The 19,944-nt window shown below is 43.5% G+C and overlaps 8 protein-coding genes across 8 annotated transcripts; 7 read left to right on the plus strand and 1 right to left on the minus strand.

Annotated features, from left to right (window-relative positions):
• Positions 1–391: 391 nt before the first annotated feature.
• V1512DRAFT_267582 (uncharacterized protein) lies at positions 392–2,266 on the plus strand. Its single transcript, XM_066917315.1, has one exon. The coding sequence runs from the start codon at positions 481–483 to the stop codon at positions 2,149–2,151; it is 1,671 nt and encodes a 556-aa protein (XP_066769467.1). The 5' UTR covers positions 392–480; the 3' UTR covers positions 2,152–2,266.
• On the plus strand, positions 2,267–6,616 carry V1512DRAFT_230079 (AAA domain-containing protein). Its single transcript, XM_066913937.1, has 6 exons — positions 2,267–2,389; positions 2,437–2,452; positions 2,507–2,611; positions 2,661–4,510; positions 4,554–5,817; positions 5,862–6,616. Coding segments are annotated over exons 1-6 (3,939 nt in total). The 5' UTR covers positions 2,267–2,387; the 3' UTR covers positions 6,564–6,616.
• Positions 6,617–6,748: 132 nt separating this feature from the next.
• On the plus strand, positions 6,749–8,146 carry V1512DRAFT_267585 (CDA2-like protein). The gene is made up of 4 exons (XM_066917316.1): positions 6,749–7,028; positions 7,076–7,127; positions 7,176–7,213; positions 7,263–8,146. Exons 1-4 carry the CDS (start codon positions 6,797–6,799, stop codon positions 7,841–7,843), a joined length of 903 nt encoding a protein of 300 aa, XP_066769469.1. The 5' UTR covers positions 6,749–6,796; the 3' UTR covers positions 7,844–8,146.
• Positions 8,147–9,208: 1,062 nt separating this feature from the next.
• Positions 9,209–11,581, minus strand: V1512DRAFT_278109 (P-loop containing nucleoside triphosphate hydrolase protein). The gene is made up of 5 exons (XM_066917951.1): positions 11,014–11,581; positions 10,796–10,962; positions 10,366–10,750; positions 10,053–10,318; positions 9,209–10,001 (listed from the first exon to the last, which is right to left on the minus strand). Exons 1-5 carry the CDS (start codon positions 11,527–11,529, stop codon positions 9,689–9,691), a joined length of 1,647 nt encoding a protein of 548 aa, XP_066769470.1. The 5' UTR covers positions 11,530–11,581; the 3' UTR covers positions 9,209–9,688.
• A 105-nt stretch (positions 11,582–11,686) lies between these two features.
• Positions 11,687–14,012, plus strand: V1512DRAFT_243447 (uncharacterized protein). The gene is made up of 2 exons (XM_066914316.1): positions 11,687–12,726; positions 12,776–14,012. Exons 1-2 carry the CDS (start codon positions 11,808–11,810, stop codon positions 13,543–13,545), a joined length of 1,689 nt encoding a protein of 562 aa, XP_066769471.1. The 5' UTR covers positions 11,687–11,807; the 3' UTR covers positions 13,546–14,012.
• Positions 14,013–14,606: 594 nt separating this feature from the next.
• V1512DRAFT_272661 (uncharacterized protein) lies at positions 14,607–15,114 on the plus strand (the record flags this gene model as incomplete). The annotated part of the gene is made up of 4 exons (XM_066917695.1): positions 14,607–14,639; positions 14,690–14,820; positions 14,881–15,024; positions 15,078–15,114. 4 exons carry the CDS (start codon positions 14,607–14,609, stop codon positions 15,112–15,114), a joined length of 345 nt encoding a protein of 114 aa, XP_066769472.1.
• A 372-nt stretch (positions 15,115–15,486) lies between these two features.
• V1512DRAFT_255141 (uncharacterized protein) lies at positions 15,487–17,055 on the plus strand (the record flags this gene model as incomplete). The annotated part of the gene is made up of 5 exons (XM_066914796.1): positions 15,487–15,503; positions 15,552–15,618; positions 15,671–16,059; positions 16,112–16,227; positions 16,277–17,055. 5 exons carry the CDS (start codon positions 15,487–15,489, stop codon positions 17,053–17,055), a joined length of 1,368 nt encoding a protein of 455 aa, XP_066769473.1.
• A 241-nt stretch (positions 17,056–17,296) lies between these two features.
• Positions 17,297–19,921, plus strand: V1512DRAFT_267597 (Poly(A) polymerase central domain-containing protein). The gene is made up of 6 exons (XM_066917317.1): positions 17,297–17,400; positions 17,495–17,635; positions 17,688–19,006; positions 19,081–19,195; positions 19,241–19,328; positions 19,503–19,921. Exons 1-6 carry the CDS (start codon positions 17,393–17,395, stop codon positions 19,545–19,547), a joined length of 1,716 nt encoding a protein of 571 aa, XP_066769474.1. The 5' UTR covers positions 17,297–17,392; the 3' UTR covers positions 19,548–19,921.
• The last annotated feature ends 23 nt before the right edge of the window (positions 19,922–19,944 follow it).

The raw sequence follows: 19,944 nt of genomic DNA on the forward strand, positions 1-19,944 counted from the left end.
GTTAATCCAGCCTACGTATCTTTTAGTGCTCATTTGCCTATACGAAGGAAGGCCTGTGATTCTCGCTTAACAAATTAGTTACCCGGACAACTTTAAATTGCCAGCAAGCTAAAGTTCAACAATATAACCTTAACCTTATTTTACTAGAAAAATATGACTTCATGGATCAAAGAAAGACACTTCGGAATAACCTCTACTGGGTTAATTACTATTTATATCATATTTTACAGCATTTAAATTGTATTCATTTAAATTATAATTGATTATTCAAATAAATTATATTAATACTCTTTATGTAATCGTAAGTTGGTCAAAGCGTCTCATCACACAAATGGCTGTATTGTATGTAGGCTGGTTCGTGCCCTTGTTCGTCCATTTGCGGCGTTCCATAGTCTGTATATTCTTGAGATCCTGCACCAAAACTCTTCTTGATAGAAATATTTCAATTGCTTCATTGTTTTGGGTGGAAAACTGTCTGTAATGGCAGCAACAGACACTCTGCAGACTGCTGTTCACCACCTTCAAGGTGAGGTTCCACCGCCTTTGATAGGACCTGCCGTAACTATTCACGGTACGAGGATCATTGTTCATGGTGGGCGAGTCGCTAGTACTGGGCAACTCTCATCGTCACTTTATATGCTTGATCTCACAACGTTCATCTGGTCAATGATATTTCCTTCCGCACCTACTGATACAGATGGCACTAGACGACAAGATTATGGCCCGGCAGGTAGATTCTTTCACTCAATTTCATACTACGACGAGCGGCTGTTTATATTTGGCGGAATGATCGACGATGACTCTGCTACAAATGAACTGTGGTGCTTTGATTTGCGAAGAAGTAGGTGGCTTGTTTTACGTCCACCGCTTCACGACTCGCCTGTCCGTCCAAGGTGGGCGCATTGTGCTGGCGTATGCGGATCTGCTTTGCTCTTTGTTGGAGGCCAGGAATTTGACAACAATTATCTGGCTGATATCGCGGTTTACGACATACGGAGAGATGCTTGGGCCAGACCTAGACCGATCCCGTCAGACAGGCGACATTCGCGAGGTTATGGCACATATCGATCAGCACTGATATCCGCGTCTACGAATACTTCGCACTCACAGCTTTTCAATGCCGCTACCGGATCTACGACTGTCCACGCAAACTCAGCTATTTATCTCTATTCCAATCAGAGCTTTAATGAAGCAGAGTTCTCGCTCGACATGCTTGCGCCGCCGTCGCTTGCCTTCAACCAAGTTCCCATGAGTACGACAAATGGACCGCCGTTTCTTAGATTCCCATCTGGTGGTATGCTCGGTGACAACGTCATCATCGGGGGCATATATCTTACTACAGCTATACAGAAATACGCTGTGTATTCGTATAACATGCGCTCGAAAATTTGGACGGATTTAAACTATAGCTCAACACCCTCATCATCTTGGAACACTTCTTTCTTCTGTGTGGAAACGTGTAAGCAAATTTTACTAGGGGAGCTTGAATCATCTACTTCATTACTGCAAGACTACAATTTTCGGATAACGAATTTTGCTGATATTTTGGAAATCGATGTTGCTAGTTATGGCGTTGTTGCGAACGCTGCAGACACTGGAGTTGCTTTCTCTCTGTCTGGCCAGAAAATTGGACTTGACACTCTAGCCAGCGGCTTGGCGGATATGGAAGTCGTGTGCTTTGGAGCAAAGTCGGGTGATAACTCGTCTGATAGTGACGGCGGCTCATTTACATCAGGCACGGCCAGAATTGGCGTGCTGAGCAAAGTTCTAGACTTGCGATGGGGTGATTATTACAAGTCCTTGGTGCAATCTAGTAGCCGCTACAACATAAGAGCTGCCGACGAGCGTAGTCGCGTTCTTTTCATTCCTGAACGATACGAAATCGTGCTGGCTCTGGTTGAATGGTTGTATTCTGGCACACTCGATCAGTCCTGGGACCTTGACGTCCTCAGTGGATTGCTCAATTTGGCCAGAGCGTATTCAATTCCACTACTCAAACGGCGAGTCGCACTTCGATTGCATGAATACTTTGAGCCCCTCGAGGGACCTATGCATCTGATGGAAAAAAAAGCCATTTTTCACGCTGCGGCCGCAGCAGACGAGTTGGGATTACTGAAACGCGGCCGGAAGGCAGGACTCGACAGCGTTTAGAATTTTGTCATAATTTTGTCATAATAGGTGGTTTTGGAGTTTTTGTTAATGTACATAAATTTGGATGCATTTTTGTCCGTACTGATTGTGATATTTTGATTCTTGTTCACTATTTCCTTGTTATAAGTGTAGGCAACACGAAAATTACGCGTCGGTCTACGTGTCACGTGCACGTCTGTCTCTATGTCAATTTACTCAAACGGGCATTCGCTGTACCAGCCCAGCAAACCGTCAAGATGTAAGCATTGTAGAGTCAGTAAAACGCGGATATTAACATTGCATTAGGTCTACTATTCAAAGGGTATTTAACGTCATAGAAATGAACATAAAGATCAGAAAAGTTGACAAAATGTAGTTAGCGATTCAAGGCGTGCGATCATTTGATAGTGCAAGGCGAGAAACAATCTATTTTGAAGTTCCGCTGACGTTGATTGTTGGACACAATGGATCAGGGAAAACTGTGCGTGCTTGTGCTTATAGGGAGTTTCTGTTTGGATTAACAATTCTAGACAATTGTCGAATGCTTAAGGTACGCTACCACAGGCGACTTACCGCCAAACAGCAAAGGCGGCGCTTTTATTCACGACCCCAAGATTGCCAACGAAACTGAAGTTTTGGCACAGGTTAAGTTGGGGTTCACGTCTACAAACGGACAGGCCATGATCTGTACCCGGTCGATGCAGGTCACGATGAAGAAGAACAATTCGCGGGTGTTCAAGACTCTGGAAGCGCAACTAGTCGTGAACGGCGATAAGCGGTCAAATATCAGTACTCGGTGTGCTGAACTCGATACTTTGATGCCGCAACTGCTTGGCGTTTATAAAGCGATTCTGGATTACGTTGTGTTTTGTCATCAGGATGATAGTCTTTGGCCGCTCTCGGAACCAGCAGCATTGAAAAAGAAATTTGACGAAATTTTTGAAGCGTTAAAGTATACAAAGGCACTGGATGCGTGCAAAGCAATCAAGAAAGAGCGTTCGGATCAAGTCAAACTATTGGAACGCGACGTGCAGCACATCAGCAGTGACAAGAGTAAAGCCGACCGGCTGCGGACCAGTACCGACGAGCTTATTCTTAATATCGCGCAGTTCAAAGAGGATGCGGAGCAAATCAACGCTGAGATGGAGCAGGTCGACGCAGAGCTGCAGGCGCGGTTCCAGTCTCGGCAGGATTTCCAAGCCGTACTGTCCCAGTTGGAACAGCACAAGTCAACGCTTACGTCACTGGATGAACAAAGGCATACTCTGGAAATCTCTCTCGTGGAGTTGGACGAAACGGATGAAATGCTGTTTGAAAAGCTCTCCAGATTTGAGCAGCACACAAACCAGCAACGTGCAGCTTTAGACGCATTGAAGGAGAGTCTTAACTTCACTCGGGCTCAACTTTCGCAAGCAAAAGCAAAGCATGAGAATGCGCTTATCGAAGAAGGTCGACTAAATGCAGAGGCAGAGGCGCATGTTGCGCGCTTGGCTAGACGCGAGACGGTCGCAAAACACATCAGCAGCCAGCATAACATTCCAGGATATGACATGGAATTGGATGATCTGCAAGTCGAGGAATTTCGTGCGAAGCTGAAAGAGGCAGTACGTGCTCGGACAAACCGTGTCCAAGAAGTCAAGGACGCGGCCGAGACGGACTTGGGTAAAATTAGGTCGTTTATTCAAGACCTACGAGACGGCAAATCGAACTTTGAGGTGAAGTTATCGCTGTACAAAAACACAAACACGAAAAGAGCGGATGACATTCACCAGTTACAAGGGCAGATAGACACGGTGATGGTAGACGAGTCTGATATTGCATATGACGAAGAAAAATACAACAGCATGATAGAAAAACTGAAGGAAGCCACGGAGGCCTTTGACAAACGCGACTTTGCTACCATTCAGACGGAAAAAGCAAAACTCCTGCAGAGCGAAGAACAAAGATTAGAGGCGATCAATGCGGAATTTTCACTGTCAAATACGCGAGCAGACATGCGAGCTAAGATTGGCTTGCTCAAAGACGAGGTGTCCAAGCGGGAGAAAGTGAAGGTCATGCTGGTGTCTGTTAACAAGGACAAGTTTTTGCAGCTTACAGGCTCTGCTTTAGAATCTTCTCAGTTTGAAACATTTTACAAGGACAGTGTTGAGAGCGTCCATGTCAAGTTGGATGAGGCCACCAAAATTCAAGAAGGCACTTTACGAGAATTGTCGAAGATTGAGACACGGTACAGTCTGGCCAAGGCAGTACTACAGAAGCAGAAAGAAGAGATGTCAAGTCTAAAAAAGACTTACGAAGACTTCTTTGGAGCAAACACGGACATGAACGAATATGAGCAGGAACTGCAGGGATTGGCCGGCGACTTGACAAGCCAGCGAGCGTATGTTGTTTGTATGGTTTTAATATTTAGCTAATAACAGCAGGGAGTATGAGCAGCGCAAGTTTATTGAAATGTACCTGAAACAAGCCATTGCAGACGCTGCTAAAGCTCATCGGTGTTCATTGTGCCACCAGTCTATTCGTTACGACAGTGACGAGAGTGATGATGAAGGCGCGCTGCCGTTCAAAGATTTTGAAATCATTGTCAAAGAACGTTTAAGCAAACTGACAGACAGCGACTGGCAGCTGGCCACGATTAAAGAAGCCGAGGACGATTACGACCAGGCCAACGCGATTGGCAAGCATGTGGCAAAGTACCGTGAACTTGATAGTGCAATGCCTGAAAGTGAGCGTGAGCTTGAGAAGCTGCTAGACGAGTTGAACACTGCTCGCAAGCAGAGTGAGCAGAGTACGTGGAACGTGGACGGCCTTAAACAAGAACTTCAGCAACTTGAAGCACTTCGAAGACCGGTATCGGATATTTTGCGCACAACAAGGGAGCTCTCTGATTTAGAATTGGAAATTGCGGAGTACACGTCGCAACTGAATGACTCTGGCAGTGGAAGATCGCTGGAAGAGATTGAAAATGACCGACAGGCTGTAACGAATACGATCTCTCAGCTCCGTAAAGAACTGACAAAGATTTTGGAAGAGAAGGAACGGTCACGAAACTTGATTAGTGGTCTCGAGAACCAGATGCGGGATCGAAAGATTGCGCTGAATAAGAAAGTCGCGGATTTGCAGTCCAAACATGACCTGGTTAACCGTGTTGAAATGATTCAGCGAGAGATTGAGGAAACAAAGTCACAGATGGAGATTTTGTACAAACGACTCGGCATCGCCAACACCGATCTCGAGGCTCAATCCGAGATTCTTAAGACCACACGCGAACACTTCGCGAGGTCTGAGGCTGAAGCGTTGAAGAACGCATCAGTACTGAGCAACTGTTTGAATGAATTTGAAATTATTCATGCTGAGATCCGGAGGTACGTCGAGAGCGATCGGAGCGAACGACTACAGCGGGCACAGTCGACGACTGCGAAATACGACGTAGCTGTAAGGGAGTTGAGCATTACTCTTGAACGTGACAATGAGATTGCGAATCAGATGGAAAGACAATTGGCAAACACTGGCTCACAGCAGCGACAGATCCAAGATAACATTCAGTTGCGTAAAGTTCGAAGAAAAATCGAGAGTTTGAAGCAAACAATTATCGAACTTGGAAGGCAGAATGCGGACGTGGAGAAGCGAAAGTATGACGATGACATCAGTCGATTGCGTGGAAAATTGAACCAGCTTAATGCTGAGGTAAGATTATTCTGTGATTTATATGACTATGCTAATGATTTAAGTATGGTGGCAAGCTGGGAGGAATCAAGCAGATGCAGGACCAAGTTCAGCGAGCAGAGAAAGAGATGAGTACTGAGTTTCGCGATGTTCATATGCAGTACCGCGAGAAACGGTTAGAGTTGAAGCTCTTGATAGCTGCAGTTGCGGATATTAGTGTTTTTATGAAATCTCTTGACAGCGCCATCATGCAGTACCACAGCTTGAAAATGGAGGAAATCAATCGTATTATCGATGAGCTGTGGAAGAAGACGTACAGTGGTACTGACGTCGACACGATCATGATTCGGTCAGACGATGAATCCGAAAAAGCTAATCGGTCGTATAACTACCGGGTCTGCATGGTCAAACAAGATGTCGAACTTGATATGCGGGGCCGATGCAGTGCTGGTCAGAAAGTTCTGGCAAGCATTATCATTCGGCTCGCGCTGGCAGAGTGTTTCGGTGTGAACTGCGGTATCATTGCGCTCGACGAGCCGACAACCAATCTCGACGAAGAAAACGTCCAGTCACTGGCCCGCAGCTTGGGCAGCATAATTGAGGCACGCAGTGCGCAGAAGAATTTCCAGCTAATTGTGATTACACACGACGAGAACTTTTTGCGGTACATGAGTGGATCGAAGTACTGCGAGCACTATTTCCGGGTCTCGCGAGACGAGCGACAAAAATCGCAGATTGAACTGCAGAAAATAAGTGAAGTGTTTTAGGGTACATGGATTTAATTGTGTAATGGCTCAATTTGAAACAATGATACTATTGATTTACAACGTAAATCGACACAGTTGTATAAAATATATCCACGTAAGAAGTAATGGTGAAGAAAACTCTAATTAAGCCTAACCCGCAATGCGGCTGGAAACTGACCAGCCAGGTTCTGAACACAATGCGATGCGATTTCTAGCTATTGTGTAACTGATTGGTTGGTGGACAACTATACAAGATGAAAGTATTTAGGGCAGTTATTGGAGCACTCACATGGTGTACGATGTCTACGGCAATAGGCACACCGGTTAAATTTGGACAAGTAAACAAACAAGTGTTTTGGGCCCAAGAGCCGTTTCCGGTCTGGCTAGCGGACATCACAGGCATGCATAAATGGCCTGGCCTTGACGCGCCATACGTTAAGGGTATGAATTTTAATTTTACGGGTATACCGGATAGTCTTAGATATGGTGAGCTTTATGCATATGAATCTGGGGGAAGTCTCTGATTTTATTAGATCAATCAATATGCGAGGCAGTACCTTACAGTGTTTGCTCGTTTGATTGCAAGTATGTGTACGACTAGTGACATACTTATGCATTAGCTAAATAGTTTAGGCATTGCGTTGGTCCTGTAGATATTAGGCATTGTTCAGGTGAATACTAAAGTTTGTAGTAATAGCAGATTCGCTTACTTTCAAATAGACTTGATACAAACATTTGACGACGGGCCAACACCGGATACCCCAACTTTATTACATTACCTTCGTCATGTTCAACAAAAAGTCACTTTTTTTGTTCTTGGCATCCAAGTCGTTGTCTATCCGAGCGTGTTTCGAGCCATGCATAGCGAAGGGCATTTGCTAGCCACGCATACGTATAGTCACAAACACTTACCCAGTCTGACAAACGAGGAGGTTGTTGCGCAGCTTTTATGGTCTATCTGGGCCATGAACGCGACTGCTGGCGTGGTACCTAAGTACTTTCGCCCCCCGTTTGGCGGTGTTGACAACCGAGTGCGGGCTATTGCTGGACGACTAGGGTTAACTGTTGCTGTCTGGGATTTAGATACTAATGATTGGCGGCTGAACGACAAATCGAGAAGCAAGGAGGATATTTACAGTCAGATTAAAGCATGGCGAACGTCGAACATCAATGGAATCATGCTGGAGCATGATAACACAATGTACACGGTCGACGCTGGCATTGCCATTTCTGACATAATTGGAAAATCGAACATGACTGTTGCTGATTGCAACGAGCTGCATGCCGCTTGGTACCAGTAGTTACATTCTGTTCACTATTTGCTGTTTCTTTTCTTCTTGTAAATTTTTATACTCTGCTCTGTTATGACTGTAATTTTACTGTATTCTGTTTCATGTATTTATAGACTGCTCTACTAGCAATGCAACCAACTGTACTTAAGTTCGTACGAACTCGACCGGCAAGAAAAACTCAGATTCTGGACTACTGGTTTCAATCAAGCATCTGTCTTAGCAGTTCTAATTTGCAACTTAAACAGTTTTAAAAGGATTTTCAACTAGTTGAACATATTAGAAGAAATTGGATGTTAGTACAAAGGTAAAGCCGGCGTATTGTGTTGTTTGGTCAGACAACTGACAACATTGCCCATCTTACCCATCATCACCGTGTCCTCAACTGACTACTATGCACACGGTGTTAATTGTCGTGCTACTCGCTTTCATGGACTATCTCTCTCAACCGTACAGGCTACCGACGCACATGTGGTGAGCGAGAAATCCAACCCCAACCCTAGTGTGGTTCCAGTTGGCGTACGCACGCAGCGTACGAACAAAGCGATCTACAAAAAAAGATGAAATCTCAGCACAAATTTCAAGATTGCAAGTCTTTAAAATGCAGCAAAAAAATCTGCAGTAAATTTAGGTAAAAGAAAACTTTAGATGCTACATTGCGCCCGCATTACAGCATCGCGGCGGTGTACATAGATTGTTGAAAAACATGGTTAGGTCAGCGTTACATAGCTCGAAAGTTTCTGTCGACTCAATCTTCATCCTCAACCAAGGCCGTGGGCTTGCCGTTTTCAGAGTAGACAACTTTTATTTATTTTTTTGTCACAGCCATTGTCTATACGCCATGGCAAAGATGAACAGATTTACAGCAGCTTTTCTAGCGCAATTCTCAGTCTGTTGAAAGCGAATCAATTTCCGCAATGGCAAAAATTGTTCACTCAGCTTCTTATTTCGACTGAAACTTCTTGATTTTTGCAGACAACTTTACCACTGTTGACAAGGACTTTGCTTTTAGTCTGGGGGCTCTGTGGTCAAGGCTGAATGTTGCATATTCTCAGCTCCCTGCGCTATACTGGACGCCTTCGTCAACTACCAGACACTTTCTCCGTCCCTCCATTCCGTCCACAGCCAATACATGATTAGTCCTGGCTATATCGGACTTACCGTCTTTCACACTATTATTTATTACAAATTACGCGCCGATCGGCTTTCTGAGTTGTATAGCTGCCGCCTTGACCCCGCCCTTGAGTACCAAATGCATCATCCAACTCCGAATACTTATACCATTTAGGAGTTCCTGTGGGGTTTGGAACTTTGAAATCATGAAGCCCATACCAAAAGTGACTACAGTTTATATCATTTTTTTACATTGAAATAGCATGTGAAGTACTAGCTTTATTAAATTCTAAACTCTTGGCCAAATTTTGCTTTTTCCCTTGACTACAGTTCTGAAATCATTCAGCAAAGAATCCCGGGAGCCGCGTAACATGGCGTACAGTCAGTCTTAAATTTACTATGCGTAATCAAATAAATGCAACGTTTATCTAGAAGATAACATTAACGCACAGTTTAGTGTAATTGGTCAACAAGTAAAGCATTAATTATTCGCACGCCAGTTGCATAGGTATTCTAATGCGCTTTATAATCTTTGTATAATATATACCCGTGTAACAGTTATTTTGCAACAACAAATTGAAATGGTAACTAGTCGTTTTCTCATCTCTGAAAGGTAGCCATCGAATTAAACCTTGTAGTATTACTACACTTGTTTGCTATATAGAAAGGCAACAGAACTACTTTTGACAATTTGCATCAGACCAACTTATTGCACATTAGGGTTGCTATCTATTCTGGTTTCGTCTATAATCCTTTTACTTGCCGTTCAAGAACGCTCAAAGCGGATTCATACTGTTCTTCCTGACCCTCCCAAATCTCAATCGATTTTTTGATCAGTTTTTGTTCTTTGCTTCGCTTAATTGTCTTCGCCATCTGTTTGAACCATTTCGCTTCTGGTCGTGACACGAGCGACCAAGCAGAGCCTGCCTTGCCTGCCCGCGCAGTTCGTCCAACCCGATGAACATACTCACGAGCGCTCAGTGGAATGTCGTAGTTGATAACATGCTGGATTGACTCGATGTCCATGCCTCGGGCAATGATATCGGTACATATAATTCTAGACAAAACGTCAACACATTTCCTTTAAGCAAATGCATTTATCCCTTACATGTCGGCGTCTCCAGCAGCAAATTCTCGGAGTGCCTTCTTACGCAGTGTCTGATCAATTTCCCCGGTTGCCAACCCAATGCGAAACCCTGCCCTGCTTTCTGTCGGTCCGCTGTCATCTAATATAGCCAACAGCTTAGCCAGTCTTGCTGCAGTCTCATTTGAGCGAGTGAAAATAATGCATTGCTTCTGTATTGACTCGGTCAAAAGCAGATTTAATAACAGCAGAGGCTTCATGGAAGCTTCAGGAATTGACACAATGTATTCCTATTCATCGTTAGCTCTTGCTTAACTCAATCTAGTATGTTCCTCACAGTTAGTGTAAAAGGAACCGCAAACTCTTCCTGTGTTGCACCGTTGTCTTTCGGTTTCTCCCCTACTATAATAATTCTTGGACGCCTTAATTTTAAATCTGCCCATTTTCCAGCGTCTTTTGTAAGAGTAGCTGAGAAAATGAGATACTGCGGATCAACTGACCACCGATTTGCTAGTAGGTTCTGTGTATCCATTGCATGTGAAGTCTTATAAATTGAACCTAACAGAACGCTAACCCATTCTTGAAACGATTGATTTAGTAGCCTATCTGCCTCGTCTATGACTATGTATCGTAGACTCTGCAAATCAAATGACGGCGTTAATCTGACATGATCTACCAGTCGACCAGGAGTAGTAATAACAATGTCAGGAATCAAATTAGATCTAGTGACATCAGCACCGCATCCACATAATCAGAATCTCACATACAGAGAAGTCTGCTCTTCAGCAAGAGGGCGATCGCTTCTCAAAGCCATTGTTCGTAAGCTAGTCCCACGAGCTAATGTCTCTAGTACAGCCCGAACTTGTTGAACTAAAGGCTTTGTTGGCAGAATCACAACCGCGCGAATTCTAGGTACTATGCGGTTCGAAAGAGCCTGCAGTGACGATTAGTAAACCGTGTTAATTATTCATTGGGTAACGCTCACTTCTACTATAGGTATACCGTACGCCAACGTCTTCCCACTTCCGGTTGCCGCATTCACTAAAATCGAACCCTTCACATCCGGACTCAAGTCATTCGCATCCGTCATGATCATTGGAATGACATAAGACTGTACCGCAAACGAGTTTATAAATCCTTCTTGTGCAAGATTCTTTATCATTCTACTTGACAGACCAAATGCGTTGAAGGACTTCTGTACCGTAGGCTTCACGTAGATGGGATCCACCATCCAACTATCCTTGACTGCACTTTTGATCTGTTTCTTAAAAGAGGGTTGCGGCAAAGGAACAAGTCCTGTTACATCCGTACTTTCCGCATCATTCCCATTCTTATAATTTCCTTCAGTGACCGTATTCCCTTCAGAAGCACTAGTATTCTGACTTTGCTGCGAAACCACAGCTCTGTACTTCTCTAACGTCGAGGCATGTTTCCCCGTTTCGCTCTGATCTGCCTTGACCTTACTTTTTAACCTTTTTCTTTTCCCTAAAGTCTCTGACATTATGCTTTCTTTCCCACGCAAGAACGCGTTTATTGCCTACAATATTTGTGAATTATGAAAATACTTTGAACACGCAATCTGTAAAATAATTTAAAGTTTGATGATGAGAGTGCGGCTCAAATATTAGTGCTCCCTGAATACGCTCTTTGGTGGATTCCTCGCACCGAGCTCTGAAGTATTTGACCCCGAAATTGACCATACACTGCTTAGTAGTACAGTAAACGCCTTTACTGAAAAGCTGGTTTAGTGTGATTTTATAAAATCTAATATACAAAGCAATGGAGATTACGCAACAGTCAGTTTCAGATCAAAAGACTCCTGAAAGCGATAGTGATAGAACGGAGGAGCTTGATCTGTCAAAGGAACGTCACATTTTTGGCAGTGAAAATGCTCAGTTTATAGACAATGAATCGGGTATGAATATTAATGGACAAGCAACAGTGCTATCGCAAGATGCGCCAATGGCAAGCAGTAACTCGCCAGCTACTGCAGCGCTTGAAGCTCACAGCATGGAAGCTCAGTTGGCTACAAGTTCTACTCGTGAGTCTCCGGCTTACGCGAATAATGATTTGAAACGTACAACACCATCAGATGAACCCTTGAAAGCAAGAAAGATCAAAAATGCAAAGAAGTCGTCCTTGAAAGATTCAAGCAGAAATTCGCCGTCTACATCAGCAGCAGGCACACCGCACTCAGGCGACAGAGAAAAACAGAAAAAACCACGGCCCAAATCAAAAGTGAAAAGAGATTCAACTTACTTGTCGCCTTTAAGAATCAGACTGCCAGATTTCGGAGATGCACTTGCAAATCCCCGGCTGCCATTGTTTTTGCTCCCTTCAACAGCTTCAACCATCTCGACATTAAATACGCCAGAACTTTACTTTACAGACGATCATCCATTTAATCGTCGAGGATTTCGTTATTTGCCGTGTGAACCAGCGACAGACTTATCTATACTGAAGTATCGGCAAATAGAGATTCCACCGTATGGTCCGCGAGCCAACTACGAAGACATGAGCATGCACATCATGGTTGACCGCGAGACATCGACAATTGTCTCTACAGAGAAAGGTTTTAGAAGTGTCCGAGCTAATGTGTTTGTGCGAGAAGGGAAATGGTACTGGGAATGTCGAGTGCTAAAGGGAAATCGATCAGCTGGAGATGGTAATGTGCGAGCTGGATGGACCAGACGCGAGGGTATGAATGTCATTTGTGAGTACAAGGACGGTCTTAACGTGCAATGTAGCTTCTTTAGAAACGCCAGTAGGGTTTGATGCTTACGGTTACGGTATACGGGATGTGACTGGGCAGAAGATGCATATATCGCGGCCTGCAGACTTTATGGGCGAGCCTTTTGAAGCTGGAGACGTCATTGGATTTTTTATATCTCTGCCCTCGATTAAGAAGCAGATGTCTGCGATTGAGTCAGAAAGGAAATCAATGGCAAAGTCGTCAGACACTCAGCCTGAAATTGTGTCAAATGTCGTTCGAGACAGAATTCCAATTAAATACAAGGGTCAGCTGTATTTTGAACAGTTTGAGTGTGTCCCAGAAAAAGAATTTCAGGATATGTTGAACCAAAGCTCGTTTGATGACGTTATCACTCGTGAACGAAGTCTTCGTAAAAAAGGGCTTGCGGACTCAGAGATACGAGTGTTCAAGAACGGGAAGTTTGTTGGGATACCATTTGACCATCTACTACCGTTTCTGCCACCACACAGTGTACCACTGTCCAATCTTGGAGCACGAGTGACAGATGATGGCGCGCTGGGTTATTATCCATCCATTAGTGTATATAACGGTGGTATTGCTCAGTTCAACTTTGGACCAGAATTTGACCATTTTCCTAGAGATTTAGAACCTGATGCAAGTCCGTCTATAAAGATTTCAAAGAGGGTCAGGCCCATGTGTGAGCGATACGATGAACAGATAGCAGAAGACATCGTGTGGGACGTTGTGGATGAAGTTGATTTGTTTTTGAACGACGATGATATCTTAGACGACACTACCACGTAATGGGTGTATATATTGGAACATAGAAGTGTATTTAACAATAATACTTTGCCGTACTCACCAGTTACATGCAGGAAATAGCTGAACACCAAACGCCAAAAATCCAAATTGCATACTGTACAGGAAATTATCAAGTCTCTCACATACTGAGTACTATACCGGAAGGAGAAACAAAGTTTCCTATTTGCAGCATGTCAACAATGCCCAAGCATAATTCCAATTACATCACAGCATACCAGTTTCCATGATAAAACGCCATCGTCATCACGTGCAGCACGGATTTCAAGATCTAGCTCATAGAGTGCAGAATTGGCGACACCGATGTAGTCCTCAATTTGGTCTACCGTGATGTCGTTGGCAGCTACAGTCACTGAATTGCCGTTACCTTGTGCAAGTTTATCTAGCAGTCAGCTATTGTATGATACCATATATATCTTGTAAGCATACTGGATACAGTCAAAATGTCGGACAATGCACTCTTTAATTGATTGATATCATATTGACGATTTGTAATGAAGGCTTGGATTAGAGTCCGATCGACATCAGTCAATTGACGTTTCTTGGCTGACATTTTTTATTGTCATCTAAGAAATTGTCGTAGATATGGATTTACGCGTCGCAGCGCGTCGTGGGCTCATTTTTGCAACACCAAACCCTTCATTCGCTGACAACGAATGTTGCTTACATACATCACCGTAGTTCCGATTCGTTCGTTGTCTTTCGCGAAAGCAACTCTTTCCAATTTCACTCTACAAAAACAATTCAAAATGAGTTTGGCACGATTATTTTGCAGGAGATTTACGACTTTATCTCCTCGGTCTTTCTCAACAGGCGAGAGCTTGCGGTTTTCCACAGCCAGAAAGTCAGGCTTTAACGCATTGCCAGTACTCTTAAGTGCAACTAAGCGCAGTTGCAACCCCGCACAGGTGCAAATAACCAGATTTATCAGTCTAGATGCGACTAGACCTAGTATTAGTCACAAATTTATCCCAAACGCCGTCGAAGATCATGCTCCAAAAGTTCCTAGCATTACAAATGAGAAGAAGGATGAAGAGGGCAATACCATGTTTGTGTATATAACTCCAAGGGCTGCTGCTGTAAGTCAAGAGCCATTGCTGATTGGAGTATGGCATTAAAAGCTCTTTAGAAATTGAACAATATCAAGGAACAAGACAGCAACCCAAATCTTCTTCTACGAGTCACTGTTGAAAGTGGTGGCTGCCACGGGTTCCAGTATCTTATGGGCTTGAAAGAGGAATACAATCCTGACGAAGATATGTAAGTTAAGCAATGAGCAGAAAATTACATTCAAAAGACATTGCTGATTCTTTGATTTAGTCTGTTTGATCTGGATGGTGCCAAAGTGGTCATGGACGAAATGTCATTAGGTATTCTCAAGGACTCTACAGTTGACTACACTACCGAACTTATTGGCAGCCAATTCAAGATTATTGATAATCCAAGAGCGAGCTCCAGCTGTGGGTAAGTGTACTGATAGTTTGTTATTGTCGATCAAAACTGAATAGTCATGTTAGATGTGGATCTAGCTTTGATATTGACCTTACCAAATAGTCCTGTGGGAGGAATAGTATATATATGACGAAGATTTGCATTGAATTGTTTGGTTACATGGATTTTGCGGCGTTTAGATGGTTATATAAGCAGTATACACATAAATTTATTCCACTGTTTTAACATAGACAGACTATATCGTACTATATAATATATGTTTAATTCCTTCTTGTGCTTTGGTTTGAATGCGAATGTGTCGTGCTTTCTTTGAATCATTGATTACCTACGCTGAGAGCCGCACCATCGCTATCCACAAGCGAAATATACCGAAGTCGGTGAAGAATTGACTTGACTAGACACAGAAGGTTTATAAACGTGACTGTTTGCGGGTGTGCAATTAATGTATCTGTGTGTATTGTGATTTATTAAGTCATGCCGTATAATATTGCGTATGTCCTGTCTACGCGCTTCTATCATACGTATTAACATAAACATAGTATGGTCTCTGACTTTTTCTACCCATCCCCAGGTGGAGTGGAGTCACACATTTATCAGCTTTCATCAGTAAGTATATAAGTTTGAACGATATTAAATGATGTTAACAAGTAATTGATAGAAACTGACCTCACTTGGACATTCTGTTATCATCATAACGCATCATCATGGCGAGCGAGTCGGTGTGAGATACTTAACTCACGGCTTGAAAGTGTACTATGTGCCGTTTTACGTTTTATATCGGGAAGCCACGTTTCCGTCTGTTTTTTCGGGGTTCCCAATTTTGCGCAACATTTTAATTAGAGAAGAAATCGAAATCGTACATGGTCATGGCAGTTTAAGTAGTTTATGCCATGAAGCAATTTTGCACAGCCGTACAATGGGGCTGCAAACGGTGTTTACGGATCATTCGTTATTTGGATTTGCAGATCCCGGTAGTATCCTTGGAAACAAACTGCTCAAATTCACGCTCAGTGACATCGGACATGTCATTTGCGTATCTCATACATGGTTTGTGCAACTTAGATTATTGAACAAATGCAGATTTCTGACTCTTATTTAGTAAAGAAAATACCGTGCTGAGAGCTTCTTTAGACCCCGTGACTGTCAGTGTAATTCCGAATGCTGTTGTTGCGTCCAACTTTCGGCCAGATCCTTCCAAAGCTTCTCCAACACGGAGTATGTAGAACGCTTATCGTACGAAGAAAAGCTCACTAACTGCATGCAGTTACAATTGTAGTGATCTCAAGGTTGTATCCAAACAAAGGTGCTGATTTACTTACTGCAATCATTCCTAACATCTGCCGAATGCATGAATCTGTTCGGTTTATTATTGCTGGCAGCGGGCCTCGAGAAATCGATCTTGAGCAAATGCGAGAAAAGTTCCAATTACAAGAGCGTGTTGAGCTTGTTGGAAGTGTTCGCCACGAAGACGTCCGAGACGTGATGGTTAAGGGACACATTTACTTACACCCGACACTGACTGAAGCTTTTGGTACTGTATTGGTTGAGGCGGCGTCGTGTGGTCTTCTTGTTGTGACGACTAAAGTCGGTGGTATTCCTGAAGTGCTGCCGTCACACATGACAATTTTCTCTTCGCCATCTGAAGATTCGCTGACTGCGTCGACTTTAGAGGCCATCAAGCGAATCGAGTCGAAGACGGTCGACACATCCAAATTCCACGAGCAAGTCAAAACCATGTACGGCTGGCACGATGTTGCGCGCCGAACGGAAGCCGTGTATAATATTGTTGCCAAAATTGACAATGAGCCAATCATTGATCGACTGAAACGGTATTACGGCTGTGGCATTTGGGCAGGAAAGTTGTTTGTCATGTGTGTCGTAATCGACTTACTACTGCTCCGGTTTTTGGAATGGATATATCCAGAGTCAAATATAGAACGAGCAAAGAAATGGCCGAGACGACCTACCGATCATCCACTTTTGGCAGGAAACAATATTGATGCTGAGAAAGTGGAGTCTGAAGATGAAGATGGCGGTCTTTAATGTTTACATTGGTGTACGATATTGAAATGGAATGCTGTTTTGGGCATGAGTTTTGCCACGCGCTAGAAGGAGTTTTTAGGTGTTGTGTACATAGAATGTTGTAAATATCATCATTCATTAATCGCTGTTTTGCACTTCAAAGAGTATGGTGAATATAAATTAGGGTAGTACAGTATGTTACAAAGCCGGGTAACCAGTCATATGCTTGAGACGGCTCTTTGCCTCTTCAATACAAAAGTGTCCCACATTGCATATTGCACTGAGTTTGCAAATACTTGTGACTATTGGCTTATTGGTATCAAGTCCATGAGAAGTAATTGTTGTTGTTGCTTTGAGAATGAATAGGTACGTTACTTATCCATCCATACAGGTGGCGGCATCCTCTGTTAGCAGAAGTCATTAGCAGGGAATGACTATAAGAATTATACTAACTGATCAGTGTACCGACAGAGACATATGGCGTTACGCCTCCAATTTCCACTGCTTCGCCAACGGAGTCAGAAATGGGCATGAATGAGAAGTTGATTGATGAGCTGAAAAGACAGGGATCATTCGAGTCTGACTCGGAGTCGCAAAAAAGGTTTGAGTTCTGATTTTTTTATACCTACGTTTATCGCTAAATTATTCAACAGAGTTGAGGTTTTGCGGATTTTGCAATCGTTGACTGAAAACTTTGTGCGGACAGTGAGTTTGAACAAGAACATGTCCGAAGGCATGGCACGGGACGCCGGGGGCAAGATCTTCACGTTCGGTTCGTACCGGTTAGGAGTTTACGGCCCTGGATCTGATATTGATACGCTGGTTGTTATGCCTAAACATGTTACTCGTGACGATTTCTTTGACGTGTTTCAGAGACTGCTGCGTCAACGACCGGAGCTGGATGAGATTGCTGCTATTCCTGACGCTTTTGTGCCAATCATCAAAATTAAGTTTTCTGGTATTTCTGTCGATCTGATCTGTGCCCGGCTTGATATTCCTCGAGTTCCGTTGTCATTGACGCTCGAAGACAAAAACTTGTTGCGAAACCTTGATGAAAAAGATCTGCGCGCTCTGAATGGTACTCGAGTAACTGACGAGATTCTAAACCTGGTTCCGAAGACGATTGTGTTTAAACACGCGTTACGAGCAATTAAGTTGTGGGCTCAGCGACGTGCGATTTATTCCAACGTCATGGGCTTTCCAGGTGGTGTTGCGTGGGCCATGTTGGTTGCGCGCATCTGTCAGCTGTACCCGAATGCAATCTCGGCTACGATTGTAAGCAAATTTTTCAACATCCTTACTAAATGGAGTTGGCCACAACCGGTTATGTTAAAACCGATTGAAGATGGACCGTTGCAGGTACGTGTCTGGAACCCAAAAGTGTATCCGCAGGACAGGGCACATCGAATGCCAATCATCACACCAGCATATCCTTCTATGTGTGCTACCCACAACATTTCGGCGTCGACTCAGAAGGTCATCATGTCTGAGCTCAAGCGGGGTGCGGGGCTGATGGACGAGATCATGCTTGGAAAGTTGCCTTGGGGGGAATTGTTTACGAAACATGAGTTTTTCCACAAGTACAAATATTACCTGGCAATTTATGCTTCATCAAAAGGAACTGCTGAGCAGCAGCTCAAGTGGTCTGGGTTGGTGGAGAGTAAACTGCGTTTGTTTGTGCAAAAATTGGAGTGGATTGATAGCATAGAGCTTGCTCATCCCTATGTCAAGGAGTTTGATCAAGTGCATTACTGTTCTGATGAAGAAGAGGCGCGAAGGATAGCGGACGGCGAACAGTTACAGGCGGCGACAACAAAAGAGGCGGATCTAGTACAAAGCGCAAAGATTGAGGAAGAAGGCGCGAAGGGTGAAGCAATGGATAAAGTCGAGACGGCCGGGACCGACGATAAAGCCAAGAAGCTGGTTGTTTACACGACCGCGTTTTTCATTGGACTTGAAATAAATTTAGATCGTATGATGGCGTGTGCCTCTGTTTCTATTTTTTTTTTATATTCTGCGTCTTGCTTGATATCTGACATCTTATAGCGAACAACAAACAACTGGACATACAATGGCCGTGCAAAGAGTTTTACGAGATGTGTCGTAGCTGGCCAGATTTCAACGAAGACGTTAATTGCATATGCGTTCGCAACGTTCGAAAGTATGATTTTCTTCGGTTTTGACGGTTGTTCCTGACTGTGATTAGTTTCAATCTACCTGATTATGTGTTTGGAGAAGGAGAGGTCCGGCCGGTCAAGCAAAAGAAGGTTAAACGACGGATAGCCAATGCAGAGGTATGTACTTGATACAAATCCACGAGTCGACGGTCACACGTCGTCGTGGGTCGTGGGTTAGTTGTGTATGATATGCTAAACAGAATTGCGCGCCGGGTCGAAAAGTCTGAGGGCAATTTTAGCACAGTTAGTTGCTCTCTTAGACTTTTTGAGCCGGGGGCGCTAATAATTCAGGAATCCGATCAAAAACGTCAAAGACCAGGTGCTGTTGAAGCATAATTTTTTTTTTGCGTCAGCGTGGTAGCTGATTAGCAAGTTTTGGAAAACCCCGCGAGTTTAGACTTACTTCTAGTGCGGGTCAAACCTGTCGTAGTTTACAAAAGAAAGTCGGAGTGCAGACGCGCGGTTTGTATACTGGATCTTCCAGACTGTATGTCGTCGTTCTGTTTTTTTTAGCAGACAAGCAAAAGTGTTTTTGCATTTGTTTTACGGATAAGTTTTATATAAAAACTGTGTCTCATAGTTACTAGTTTTAGTCGTTGCTGACACCGCATTTATGTTTTTGTTTTAGTCTGTAATTTGTCAGGCGCGAAGAATGTTTTTTTATTTAGAGAAAATCAAATAGTGATTTTTTTGAATTGTGGACTATTAAACGATGCAGCGTAGATCTCTCAAA

Source organism: Lipomyces arxii (genome assembly GCF_038497795.1).
Source record: "Lipomyces arxii strain Phaff 12-163 unplaced genomic scaffold V1512scaffold_26, whole genome shotgun sequence".
NCBI classification, from domain to species: domain Eukaryota; kingdom Fungi; phylum Ascomycota; class Lipomycetes; order Lipomycetales; family Lipomycetaceae; genus Lipomyces; species Lipomyces arxii.